Genomic DNA, 13,195 nt, shown 5'->3' with positions numbered 1-13,195 from the left:
TTCTTTCCTCTTCTATTCTGCCTGTCTGTTTTTGAGTCAGAAGATAAATGAGCATGCTTTGATACAGCTTGAGGAAAAAAAGAATGTCAAAAGTCCCCACGGAGTCCTAAAAGGCAGCAAAGATACGGAATAAAAGGGAATGGGACAGAGATTCAAACTCACTGAAGGGCAGAAGTATTTTATGAAACCAGGCTGTCCTAGTCGTATCCTTGGTCATTTCCCATAATCTTCAAAGGGCAACCTAATTTGCTATTGTTATTCTAAGACATATCGCAGAATAATAGTGTTACTCAAAGTGAAACAGCCAGTATTTGGTTATACTTCGAAGTTCCCTAGCTGATGACTTTGTCTCTTTTAAAATTACAATTGTGCAGAGTAAATTAAAAATATTTCCAATATGCATCACAGTGCCAGTGAACCTTTACTAATGGTGGTTAATAAATGTTTAGAGGCTAGGCAAATGAACAATTGAACTACAATTTTCCCTGTAAACAAGTAATTAGCACTGAAATATATGATATTAAATTTCCTTTCAGTCTGAATCATCATGTAATGAGGTATTCAATTGAAAAAATCAAACATTAAGTTCCTCATTTGGCCACTGATACACATAAACTTGGTAAACAGAAGTTTAGAAAATTATGCTAAATTAAAAAAGGAAAAAAAATTAATAAGAATCTGGTAGCTTGTAAATGAAATAATTAATGGAAATTGTGGCAATTTCACATAAGTGATGAGGAACTTCAGCACCTGAAAAGTCATCAGTACATATAGGTGAGCTGAATCTACCGATACATAGCTATGACATATATATTTTTCTATAAGAAAAAACAATTGAAACTTTAAAACCAAGATAAAAGCATCACTTTTTTTTTTTTTTTTACAAAAGTCCATAGATTGTTTAATACAACATACCATATTCTCAACAATTCAACATCAACAAAATTTTGTTAATTAAAAAAAAAAAATCTGCATATTACCTTTATTGCACAGAACAATTTGAATGTATTTTCCATAGATTTCTTTTTTAGTATATATATTTTTTTGTAAAAAGTTGGCTTGGACTACATGGTCAGTATAGTCCATGGTCAAAATTAAAAAAAGGAATAACATATACCAAAATCAGAACTTCCCAAACCACTTAGGAAGAAAAAGAAAAAAAAGGCTAGGTACAGTTGCCACACTTTGAACAAAGAGAGCATTCATAATCAGCAAGAGGGAGAACCATGAGCCATATCCAGCGTTTTTTTTTTTTTTGTTTGTTTTTTTTTCTCCTTTATGCAAAACGGATTACACCAAAGCTGCTTCAGATTGCTCCATGGGTGAAACCATCTGTGTCACTTCAACCATCTGCATATTCAGTTCTTACTTCCAGCCATTACTGTGATGTAATATGCAATGTCATCCATCATAGATAACTTGGCCTTTATCCTCACATGTTTTCAAAGCCCGGCTGTACAACAGTGTGTACTTGAAAAGGTAACTTTTGATTTTATTTGCAGAACCAAGTGGGAGCATAATATGCTGCAGTTTTTCCCCTCTGACAAATAAATGCACATTTCTAGGAAAAAACGAACATATAAATGATTCTGGAAGGTAATTTTTCCATGGCTTTGCTGGGGGAGGCAGTATTGTCATGAATAAAGCATTAATTTCATTAAATTAAAAAAAAAATCAAGAAAGCAATGACAGAAATGTTCTTACTGCTTGAGGAGCACATCATATCCAAAGCGTGAGCACCGCAAGTTTTATTCCATCTAATCATGTTGAGCACAAACTAATACTATTACATAAGTTTTTTTGAAATGCTATTTAAAAGCTTAGGAGTAAGTACTTAAGTGCCAGAGCCAACCATTCTTTTGGATGGCAAAACTGCTGTGGATAGGTGCATCTATTGTGAGAACAGAGCATGGTTTCAAACACTTTTCTCATTTCCTTTTTGTATCAAGTCCTTAATCTATCTGTGAGCACTGTCTGGGTAACATCTGAAAATGGACTGAGTGGCACTGGTGCTAAGTACTCACTTCAAACCATTATGTAAAAATGTTTAATACTCACATTAAACAACACATTTAACATGATTTTATGCATTTTTTTGCATTAATTATTTATGTGAATATTTTCGGTGTAAAAATGCAATTTTTCTTATGTACCTTTTGGCTGTTTTTTAGCTGATTCTTTAGATCGGTAAAAATATGGACCGATTGCCAAAAATTTGCACCAAATTACTGCTGTAATCATCATTGCGTTAACAGGGTTGTAATCTGATTTTACAGACTGTTAATTGTTTTTTCTTGGTTATGAATTGGTTATGAAATTCAGATAACATTTTACAGATGTTAGTAACAGTTTTGTCTTTCGAAGAATTTGCTGTGTTTTTTTTCATAATATGACACAATAAATTTCCTGAATCACAGAAAAACCATGGAAAACAAAAAAAGGAGGCACAGGAGTATTCACAATGATATACAGTGATGAAGATGTACTTGAATTGGTCAGTGTTTAAGGTGCTCAACAACCCATACAAATCTCATTCATAAGAGAACACCTAACTTCAGAATAAAGCAAACACGAAATAAAAAAATACGCACAAAAAACAGAGACGGCCAAAATATGATCTGCCCCTCGCATTCTAGCTTTTAAAATGTTTTATTTTTATTTTTGTGATATAGTTATCTCATTAGAAATCCACAGGAATAAGAACTGCCTATGACAAATCTGATTTTCAATTAATGCCCCCACAGGCCTTGTGGAAACCACAGATGCCATGTAACACTGGGTGTGGTTTCATTCCTTGTCCATCAGTCAGGAGAAAGAACATTTTACTCTATGTTAACAGACCAGGATCCACAGGTTTGTAAGAGAGGAAAGGAAATGTCTTCTTTACCATTTGTCTTATTTTAAAGTTCAAAATTAATAAATTCCACAGCTCTGTTAGATCATTTTCATGTTAAATTTGCGAGGAGCATCCACTGTGGTGCTGCTCATGCCAGCGTCTGATTTCCGTGGCACATACTCAATCTCAATGTTGTGTTTAGTGTTGCCTTTACCTCTGCTCCAGAGGAACAGCAGTACCAGGCAAAAGAGGACGACACCAAGAAACGAGATGAATCCCATTGTAGTTGCAATAATCAATGTCTTTATGTCGAATGGGAAAGGGGCATTGGCTCTTGTATCATTAGCTCCAGTTTCTGTCGGCTGGTTTGATATGAAAGCAAATGTTTTGTTGGGCTGGTGTGGCCAGTCAGGCGAATAGCTATGAATATGAAGGTGTGCAAGAGAGGTGTCATTTCCACCTGCGTTGCTAGCTATACACACATATGTACCGTTATCTTGAATCTGGGCATAGCGCACTTCAAGAGTACCATCTGGCAACACAGACAGCCTTCCAATCATCTTGGTGGTGATAAACTTTTTCTGTGGAGATCGCCACATTATCACTGGAGCGGGATCCCCATCTGCTTGGCAAGCAAAATGAACAATGGCTCCCTCGTCAACAAATTTTTGCTGAGGTTTGCGATCCCTAATCCTAGACTTGCGACACGTGAAGTAGTTTGGCTGCAGAACATCTGGGAAGTCTTTGAACTCTTTGCCTTGGACAAACTCAGGGGAGGCACAGGTGGGCTGCTGCCTGTTGAAGTTCAGTCTCCAGCGCCGGCGGAAAACCCACAATAGTCGACAGTCACAGGCCAAGGGATTATCATACAATGCCAGGGTTTCCAGGTTGCCAACTGAATGGAAAGCAGACTCCTCTAAAGTACTAAGCGAGTTCCCAGACACATTTAGTATTTTCAGGTAGTTTAGACCTCGGAAAGAGTAGGGCTCAATCATTGCCAGTCTGCCTCCCACAAGGTGAAATTCCTGCAGACGCAGCAGATCATGGAGCTTATTTCCTTCAATGGTATGGATAGGGTTGTATGAAAGATTGAGAAAGCGCAAATAAACCAAGTGCTGCAAGGCTACATAAGGAATTGTGGTCAGGTTGGCATTTGCAATCGTCAGGTAGGTGAGATTTAATCCATACAAGCAATTTGGGGTCATCGTATCCAAATATGGCCAATTTGCTATTTCCAATATTTTTAACCGATAGAGCCGTTTAAAAGAATAATCCCGTATGACATTGATATTGAGGTGACGCAGCCTGAGAGTGATTAAACTATGGAGGTGGGTAAAAGCCTCTGTTGGCACAGAAGACAAGTTGCACTTCTCAAGACTCAGGTGCTCAAGACTACTTAGGCCATGAAAAGCTCGATGGGAGATGAAAACCAGATCATTATCACCCACTTCTAAAGAGCGGAGGTTATACAAATCCTGGAACATGTAGTCCAACAGGATGACAATCTTGTTCTCACTTATGTCCAGCTGTGTAAGATTGCTCAGACCTGTGAACACACCGAGCTGGATGAGCTTTAGCTTGTTGCTACGTAGCCCCAGTATTCGCAAGCCATAAAGGTTGTTGAATGCTCCAGGCTCAATAGTGGAGATTGTGTTTTCACTCAGTTCCAGGTGTTCAAGGTTGGGAAAGTTGGCAAACTCATCTGGGTTAATGGTTCTGATACGGTTCTTGCTGAGGTCCAGCAGTCTTGTTTCTGCAGGAATGCCTTCAGGAACTGTCATGAGTTTCTTGCGGTGGCACATCACAGATCGCTCTTGAACATTGCACTCACACCGGGATGGACAGCCTGTTGTGGATCCAGACAGGACGGTGCTCAGCATCAGAATCAGAATAGGCTGCCAGAAAGCCACCAGGTAGCTGTGCCCAGTCGCTTCCCTGCCCACCATCTTATCGGTTACCTAGAGAGACGCAGAGACATAGCAAAATGTTCATGATGGTCTGTTCAGTTAATAGACAAATACAGTGCAAATTGTGAAAAACTGAAAGATATGAGCTAAAACAATAGTTTTAACAGTCTTGAGCAATGAGCTGATTTGTCATCATGCAGTTTAATGATAAAATTCTACTATTTTACATTATATGTGGGAGATGTACAGAACAGGAGTCTGAATTAATAACTCTCAGAACTTGTATTTAAAACACTTCTCTTTGGTTATTATGTGCATTTTCTGGCAGCTGGCAAGTTCAACAACTGCATGTGCTAAAAGGACAACATTCTGATGCGACACAAATGCTAACAGAACAGAGAAGAGTAGAGAGAGTGTGTCCTGCTGCAATATTCATGAACAGACTAAAGATGAATAGAGGTTACAAGGAATAAGGTATGTGCATGCAATTTTAAATTCTGCATCTTTAACTTGCCAATGCAGAGTTTCAAAAGGTATTTTAAATCCGAGCAGCTCCTGTAAATACACAGTCGTCCATGAGACCTTGTTATACGAATAAAAATACTGATCCAAGGAAGAAAATCAAAGGCAAAATCATTCTAGTAATCTACATACATCTTTCACTACTGTATAACCTCTTGGTGTATGCTGTGGAATCCTGAACATATCTACACTAAACCTTACAAATAATCAATCAGTCAATGCTGTCTCCATGACATAAAGCAAAGGGATGTGTCTAGTGGAATTAACAACATATTTCTGTAAGTCATGCTGTGTTGTAACAACTTTTTCTGAGCACATCCATGGTTTAGTGTGGTATTTTGAAGTCTTTTTCTTCCTCTTAAAATGTAAATTTGCTGTGTGAGCTAAAACAGTAGAGGGTGGAGCAACAGTAACAAAATGATACAATCAAAGATAAAAATGGTGGCAACTATGATGTATGTGCTATGGATGACAGTTGCTCACAGTCAAAATATAGACCATCAGTGAATTAGAAATGGAGAGATACATATGTACAAGACAGGAAACAAAACCTGTTTAATTTGATTCCACTGGTTAGTGTGAGTCTATCCTTTCTAACCTTTCTAAGGTCAAATGGGTCCCAGATTTAAACCCAGTGGGAGTATCCCCCCAAAGAGGGACAAAAGGACCCCCTGATGATCCTCTACCTAATCACATGAGCCAAGGTGTGAAAACGGGTGTGGGTCACAATCAGCCAGGTTGGCTGATTGTGACCCACACCCGCCAACCTCAGCCAACCCACACCCGTTTTCACACCTTGGCTCATGTGATTAGGTAGAGGATCATCAGGGGGTCCTTTTGTCCCTCTTTGGGGGGATACTCCCACTGGGTTTAAATCTGGGACTCTCCGCCATTTGACCTTAGAACGATGACCTGGATGACTGAGAACCTTCACAGACATATCCTTTCTAACAGCAATGAAATGATCCATTTGTGTCATAGCAGAACACCCATTTACAAACAAACAAAAAAAGAGCATGTGATCAGCATTAATACTACAACAATTTTGAACTATATTACAACACAAGGAGTTGGATGAAAATAAGAGGTAAGAAATGTAAAGAAAAAACAGGCTGAAAAAAAATTATTTCACATATAATTTGCACTCCTCTTTAGACATGTCCCTGGGAAATACCTGTCAATGTGTGATGACTGTTGTCACAATACAGTGAATATTCCCAGTGGTATGCAGTTTCATCTCTTCTTCTAAATTAGTGTTTAGGATGCCCTGCACCTCATCTGGTATAGCATGCGACTCAGATGCCAAGGCTAAGTTCTCACTACATTAACCCATCCTGGTCTCTGTATTGCGTGTCATTCCCCGTCTCTGTCTCTGTCTCCCAATCTTTCTGTCTCTCTGTGAGGCACACAAAAGCCACCAAAAAAGAAAAAAGTCCATTTCTGACTGGTTATGTGATTGTTCTTCCAGATGCCCAGGAGGTCTGTGAAGATGGATAATGCACCTTTGTATTTCAGCAGATTCAGTGGACCACAATACATGTGACAGATTGATAGTGTAGAGAGAAGAAAAAAAATCAGTGATATCCAGCTTGACAGTTAATTATGGGGTAACCTGTTACTACTATTGTGGCCACCTGCCACTGATAATTTCCCCCCCCCAGTGAGCCCATAGTCAACTGGACAGTAGAATCATGAAAAATGGGTTAGATTTACTTTGCTCAATTTCATTTTATTCGCTCTGAGGTCAAAGTTCAGATTGGGGATTTGATGATACCATCTGTAATCAAGTGATGCCAGAAACAGTTGAGAATTTGTCTGAATTCAGAGACCTGCACCAGAACCTGCTGTGCTTCATGCTGCCTCTGGACATACTTAATATTTCTTGTTCCTTAATGTACACTGATTAAGTAAGTGGCCTGTGAGTGTTTTGACATAGTGTGTCATAGGACATCGCAAGAAGTCTATGGAAAAATGAAAAAAATGGCCTCATGACAGGCTCAGACTCTATCTGTTGGCCTACATTGTGGGGATATATCACATATTGGCTATCACTCAATGAGATGCTATTATGTCCAGCCCTAATGCCACTGACACGTTAACACAATCATAGAAATATTCAAAGTATAATCCCCTGTTGGTAAAGCTCCTTGACTACAACTTCAGCAGGTTGTGGATTGCAGTTAGGCTTCCTAACAAGTCCCTGCACTCTTCTATACATCCCAACAGTGCACATGATTGGGCAATATTAATAAGAAATTTGAATATTTAAGTAAAGTTTTTGATGAAATTGCATTTTTATGACTTAGACGCATCTAAGTAATTTACAGCACAATTTACAATTTATAGCACACGGCTTCAGCAGCAAATATGCAATGAAACATGAAAAGATATGGACACATTAAGATGAAGAATGCTATCCATGGGTAAACATTTGCAGCTCTGTTTTGTTAATGATCTGGTGTTATCATCCCCTCACAGGCATGTATTCTGAATGCAGTTCTTCATTCCAATCAGCACTCCAGTGAGCTCCCAGAGAATTACGTTAATTGAGGTGAAGTGAGAGGGGGTGTGCTGCTCAAAAGAATGAATATGTAAGAGAAATAAGACAGTGGGGCTCAATAAATGAGGACTCACTGGTCCAAGACCAGTAATAACTAGATCAATGAATAGAGAGATTAATGCCTTTATGCCAGGATCCGCTGGGATGCTGAAGATGTTGCTTCATACGTAAAGTGGATGGTGCCCTGTTACAATGGAGTAGGTGTAGGCAGTTCAGTGTAGCATTAAAACACGGTTATCTTACCTAATGTCCAAGTTGCTATCATTAAGTAAAGTTTAATATGACATTTTATGGTTTTGATATAGAGCCCAATTTTAAAATAATTTTCAAAACCCAAGGTAGAAGAGCAGGTAGATGAAAGAAAGATGGTCTTCAGATTCTCGACACACTGAAGCTAACAGTACAGCACTACAATCATAACACAGTAACCGAAACATTCAGCCAGTTCATGTAAAAAAAAGGTTCACGTTAAACTTTAACATCTGCACTGTAGCAAGCTAGAAATTTTTTCTTTTCCATATCTTATCATTCCTTTTTTAACAATTAGCACATTCGAGAATATGCATGTATCAGTGTCGTTAAGTCCTAATCATCACAGAGTAATCCGAGTCATATTTTAGTTTACCTGTCACAAGATATCACTTCTGAGCCTTGTTAAATACCATTGTTAAATACCTTTAAGCTTCCTGGAAATCCGTAAGATGATGCTGACCTTATCTGTAGCACAAAGTGTTAAAAGCCTTTAAAGCTCATTCCTCTGCAAACCGCTTAGTCAGCTGCCCGTCTAATCCTCAATGGCCAGACCAAGGACTGGAATCTTACTGCACCACCTATTTACTCTTCTTTAACATGCCCTCACACCCTTGTCCCCAGTGTTTACAATTTCATATGATGCCTATTAGTGGTATCAAGCATAAGTAATTCCAGTCATATTTTTTTTGTATAATTTGCAAATTAATATTTTTGTGTATGTTGACAAAAGTGTTTTATTCTCTTTCTGCTATCACTTTAATCACTTCTAAGATGCTTATTGGCTTTCTAACTGCAAGTAGCATTGCAGGTATTAAAGCATAAACTAAAAGTGACACCATGACTAAATGCATCTTAACCACAAGTTTTTTTGACCTTTAGCAAGTGGTAGTAAGATCTGTCTCACACTGCCCTGGATGAATTTGAACAAAATTGTTAACCTTGTGTCATTGAGAAGCTACGCTGCCTGCTGGGACTGTTGGCTGGGTTTGAACCTGTGATATGGCAGGGCTTAAATGTAAGCCGACGCCCGACAGATGGACGGTAAAGCCCTAATCCAGGTGAAGAAGCTGGTTGGTGCATCGAGGTGCAGAATTCCAACAGTGGCCAGCTGTTGTTCTGACAAAACTCTGCCGTAAAACCTGTAGACATGTCTCTCCTGAACTTCACCTCTCAAAGGGGTCATTATTGCTTCTGCGCAGTGTTCTGTTCATTGATGTCTCATTCTGTAGTACAGCAACAAATAGGAAACTGGGAAAGAATTACCAGTGTGGTGTACATTCTGCATATTTAGGGAATGACAGGAATTTCTGATGTTGAGTCTGCCTTTACTGATAAAAAAAAGATGCAAACAAAACTACTTTCTAATTAAAAGAAAAAGACATTTCACAGTGCCACTTACACAAAGCCTGTCAGGAGACCAAACTTACACCAAAGGAAAAAAAACACTGGGGATGGGGTTATACATTAAAAGTTGATTACTTGAACCAGTCATTTTGAAAAGGATTGTTTTGTTGTTCCAGCTCGTAAAAGATGTTTTTTTTTCTTTTCTTCTTTTAATAAGACAATCAACAGGGCAATTAGAAAGATATTAACTCAGTTTTATAATAAATAGTGAATTCTTATTGTTTTGACATATTTTTAAAAATCATTTTATAAAACCCTTACTTTTAGCTCTACTTTAGAGATGTTGCCCTATAGTCTTAGTAAAAGATTTTGATGATAGTAGACAGTTGCCAATGTAAAGAAAATACAATTATAGTTGGATAGATAATATTATTTGGGTTTGGTTCAACTGATTAGCTTATTGTTAAACTAGAAGGGATATCTATTTCAAATTCAACAGCATGCTTTCAGGAACTGTAAGCTCTAAAATAAAAACAGTGTAGCCAATAATAATAATAGCTAATGATTCTGGTCAAATTTTTTTTTAAATCATGTTTCATTAAACATTAGTTTATCGAGGCCCATAGCTGGGGCTATTGTGTATTTTCTTTTTTCTTTGTTGGGTGTTTGGTGTGCAATTTAGGGATCGTGATGTTCTATCATTATTAAACTATTCAGCTTGCCAGCTCTCTGCAGAGAATCGTGATTTTTTTTTTGTTCTTTCTTTTTAAGGAGATAAAGTGTATTTTGGAAAGACTCAAATAAGACTCACTAATGAGAGCTCACATGTTTTTCACAGCATCCAAAACAATTAATAAAAGGAAACGAGCCAAACTTGAGCCTAGAGGAATAACACAAAAAGGTCTAAAAAAAAATCATTTTTTAATTAAAAGCATATTTATAATGATGTCAATTATCTGAATTTGGCAAATTATTTCATCATATATTTTGTTAAGACTGACAAACAAAAAAGAAAAATCGAATAAATGCTGTGAAGCTGACAAAAACAAGAAAGTTGGCTATTTTTCACTCAGCAACTTCACTTGAATATGTCTGTTGTTTAATAGTTATCCGGTTTAGAGCTTAGTTAAACTAACATGTGAAAAAACATGTGTAGGCCTTTAGGAAGAAGTCATTAGCAATTTGGATATGAGAGCTATTTAAATTAGCCCTGACAGTTAGAAGACGATCCTGATATAATATTGATGAACTGATAATGTAAAGCGTGATGTGCTATTTATAACTAATATCACAGTTCAGACTGCCCAGCAACACTTCAAAATGAATAAAACGGAAACTGATTATAAAAACTCACTTATTAGTGAAAAAATAACTCAGTGGACATCATTCCAACTCTATCCATGTCTTTTTTCCCCCATTTATTTTATTTGACCTCTAAACACTGAGCGTAGAATGAAACACAATAAATAACAACTTGGGTTGTGTGTTTGTGTGTGTGTGTTTAACTTTTCAAATGGTTAGCCAATTAGACAAATGTACAGCAAAGATATGGCAACAAAACCACTTAACATTGCCTTTATATCACTTTGTTAGCTAATGTTGTGGACCCCATTTTGAGTCTTGATTTCTTTTGCTGACAGAGACTCTAGGGCTCGAGGCAACTAAGTCAGGGTTGCACACATCTACACGTGGGCTCTTCTCCCAGCAACACAGGAGAAGCCAAAACCCCGAGCTCCAGAGGCTAAACTGAAAACAATGCAGACATTGCAATAAAAGTAGAAGAAGCACTAACTGCTGAAGGTCACAAGGCTTTACGTTTCATACAGAATACTGATTTCAGATGAGTGTTTTAGTGTTGGAGCTGAACCTGGCCTGTTCTACTTTGTGTAGTTTGGAAGACTGAGAGCAAGTCTGCACTAACAAGGCCCCGTGAGGTACTTGAGAAAGTCTGTTTGAAGCAATGGGCCAGAACCATTTTTTTTTTTTCACAGTCAGCAGAACTTGATATATCGCTGTATACAATTTTTGGATAAACACTTTTTGTTTCAATTGGGGTAAAGAGTTTACAAACTCAAATCTGATGCTCGTAAAGAAGTCAATCAATAAGTTTTATCGATTATTTATACATGATTAATACACGAGTAACCATGTGGTTCATTACATCATGTTAAAATAAACTGAGAGACTAACAATGAAGGCAACAACAGCAATAAAATAATAATGATAATGATAATCAGCAGAAATAGTATTAGTACAGTGAGAGTATAGCTCAAACTAGCGGTACCAATGTAAATGCACATGCAAGAAGTTTAACCTATTGCCCAAAATGGAATAGGAGGCAGGAAATTGAGCTAGATAAGAAGAAAAAAAGAACATAAATTGAAAAAAAAGAAAATGGATGAGTTATTGTTGTTATTATTGAACTTTTAGCTCATATGTGAGGGCAAATAATAACCACTGAATGTAGCATGCTATTAGCAGACAAACTGAATTTGTATAGGGCATGAGCAAGTTTGGCAGTTTGTTTAAAGTTTTTTCTTGATCAACTTTTGCATTGGTTCAGTAAACAAAATAGTGCTCGAGGCAATTAAGTTTCACGGATAATATCCCAAAAGGCTTTCTGTTTGATTTGCTGAATGAAAAACATGCTGTGAGTTTTTGCAAAATAGGGTAAGCATGCACTGAGTAATATGAGCTCAAACTGACAAATTGAGATAACCTGTAGTTTAGGTGCACTTTGTCTTTTATGGACTAATTTGCTCTTCTTATCCAGAAACAAAGAAACTGTTTCCTTGGCTACTGATGAGCAAAAAACACTGAAATCTCACCAATATTCTTGTATTGAATTTGCAGGATGGTGTGCAAAAAACAAATGAGCTTAGGCGAATAAACAGGTCTCCCAATGCTCATCAGACGCCATGAAAACATTTGCTTATGTAATCATCCATCCTTCCAATTTTCATTGAAAGGAAACTTCAAATCCTGAATATTCTTTCTTTAGAGTTCGTCATTTGTTTGTTGTTATTATGCACAAAGCTTTATTTTGAATATTAATATTTCGTTACAGTGCTTTCATCCAAAGGTTTGAGATGTAAAAGGTAAAGTTTTCAAAAATAAAGCTGTAAAAAGTATATATAATTTTTTATATATTCTTTTTAGATATACACTAGTTGATCGATAACGGCAAGCTGAAGGACATTTAGAATTGGAAACAAACAAAATCCCTGTCAGCTCAATCACATATCCTGCCAGAACATCCAAACCTATTTGAATAATCCACATTTTTGCTCTGAATTAATCATTCTTGAGTGATGGGTTAATATTATGCAGCTGAATCAAGCCCTTACCTCTTCTATGGCGCATAAGCATTTGCCAAGACATAGTGTATGATTTAATTTGAGAATGACAGTACTTATGCAAATCAAAACTGTCCTCAAGTAGTGCTATGGGGGAAGAATCGTTATTTAGAAGGTGAAGATGTTAAAATTGTAAAATTCAACATAAGGACCCTACTGAATAGCCTCCGAAATTTATTCAAGGTTAGAGGGAGGGTAAATGAACGATTTGCGAGGGGGATGAACATATTGCTCTTCTCACTAAATTTGTGAGTGAATAATTTTTTCCCTCAGATGAAGTGAGCGGATTTGGCAGTTACCCTCAGAGTGTGTTGCGGGTGGGGGTAATCTGTTTGTTGGTGAGCTTCTTTGCAGGCTTATGGAACAACTAGTATATCAACTTCCCCAAATATGTAGCCTTAATAGCCTCGAATAGACT

The 13,195-nt window shown here is 37.3% G+C and overlaps 1 protein-coding gene across 2 annotated transcripts in view; it reads right to left on the bottom strand.

Annotated features, from left to right (window-relative positions):
* Positions 1-670: 670 nt before the first annotated feature.
* lingo1a (leucine rich repeat and Ig domain containing 1a) overlaps positions 671-13,195 on the bottom strand; it is a 122,918-nt gene continuing 110,393 nt past the window's right edge. Inside the window, exon 3 of one of the 2 annotated variants that reach the window (XM_063479234.1) lies at positions 671-4,794. In XM_063479234.1, the coding sequence (XP_063335304.1) occupies positions 2,935-4,782 (1,848 nt within the window). In that variant the 5' untranslated portion in view covers positions 4,783-4,794 and the 3' untranslated portion in view covers positions 671-2,934. The remainder of the gene's footprint in view (positions 4,795-13,195) is intronic. The other variant, XM_063479233.1, reaches the window with a different exon arrangement.

This window comes from Pelmatolapia mariae, linkage group LG7, assembly GCF_036321145.2.
Source record: "Pelmatolapia mariae isolate MD_Pm_ZW linkage group LG7, Pm_UMD_F_2, whole genome shotgun sequence".
NCBI lineage: Eukaryota > Metazoa > Chordata > Actinopteri > Cichliformes > Cichlidae > Pelmatolapia > Pelmatolapia mariae.
The sequence above is the reverse complement of the archived record's forward strand: the minus strand, read 5'-3'. Positions and strand labels throughout refer to the sequence as shown.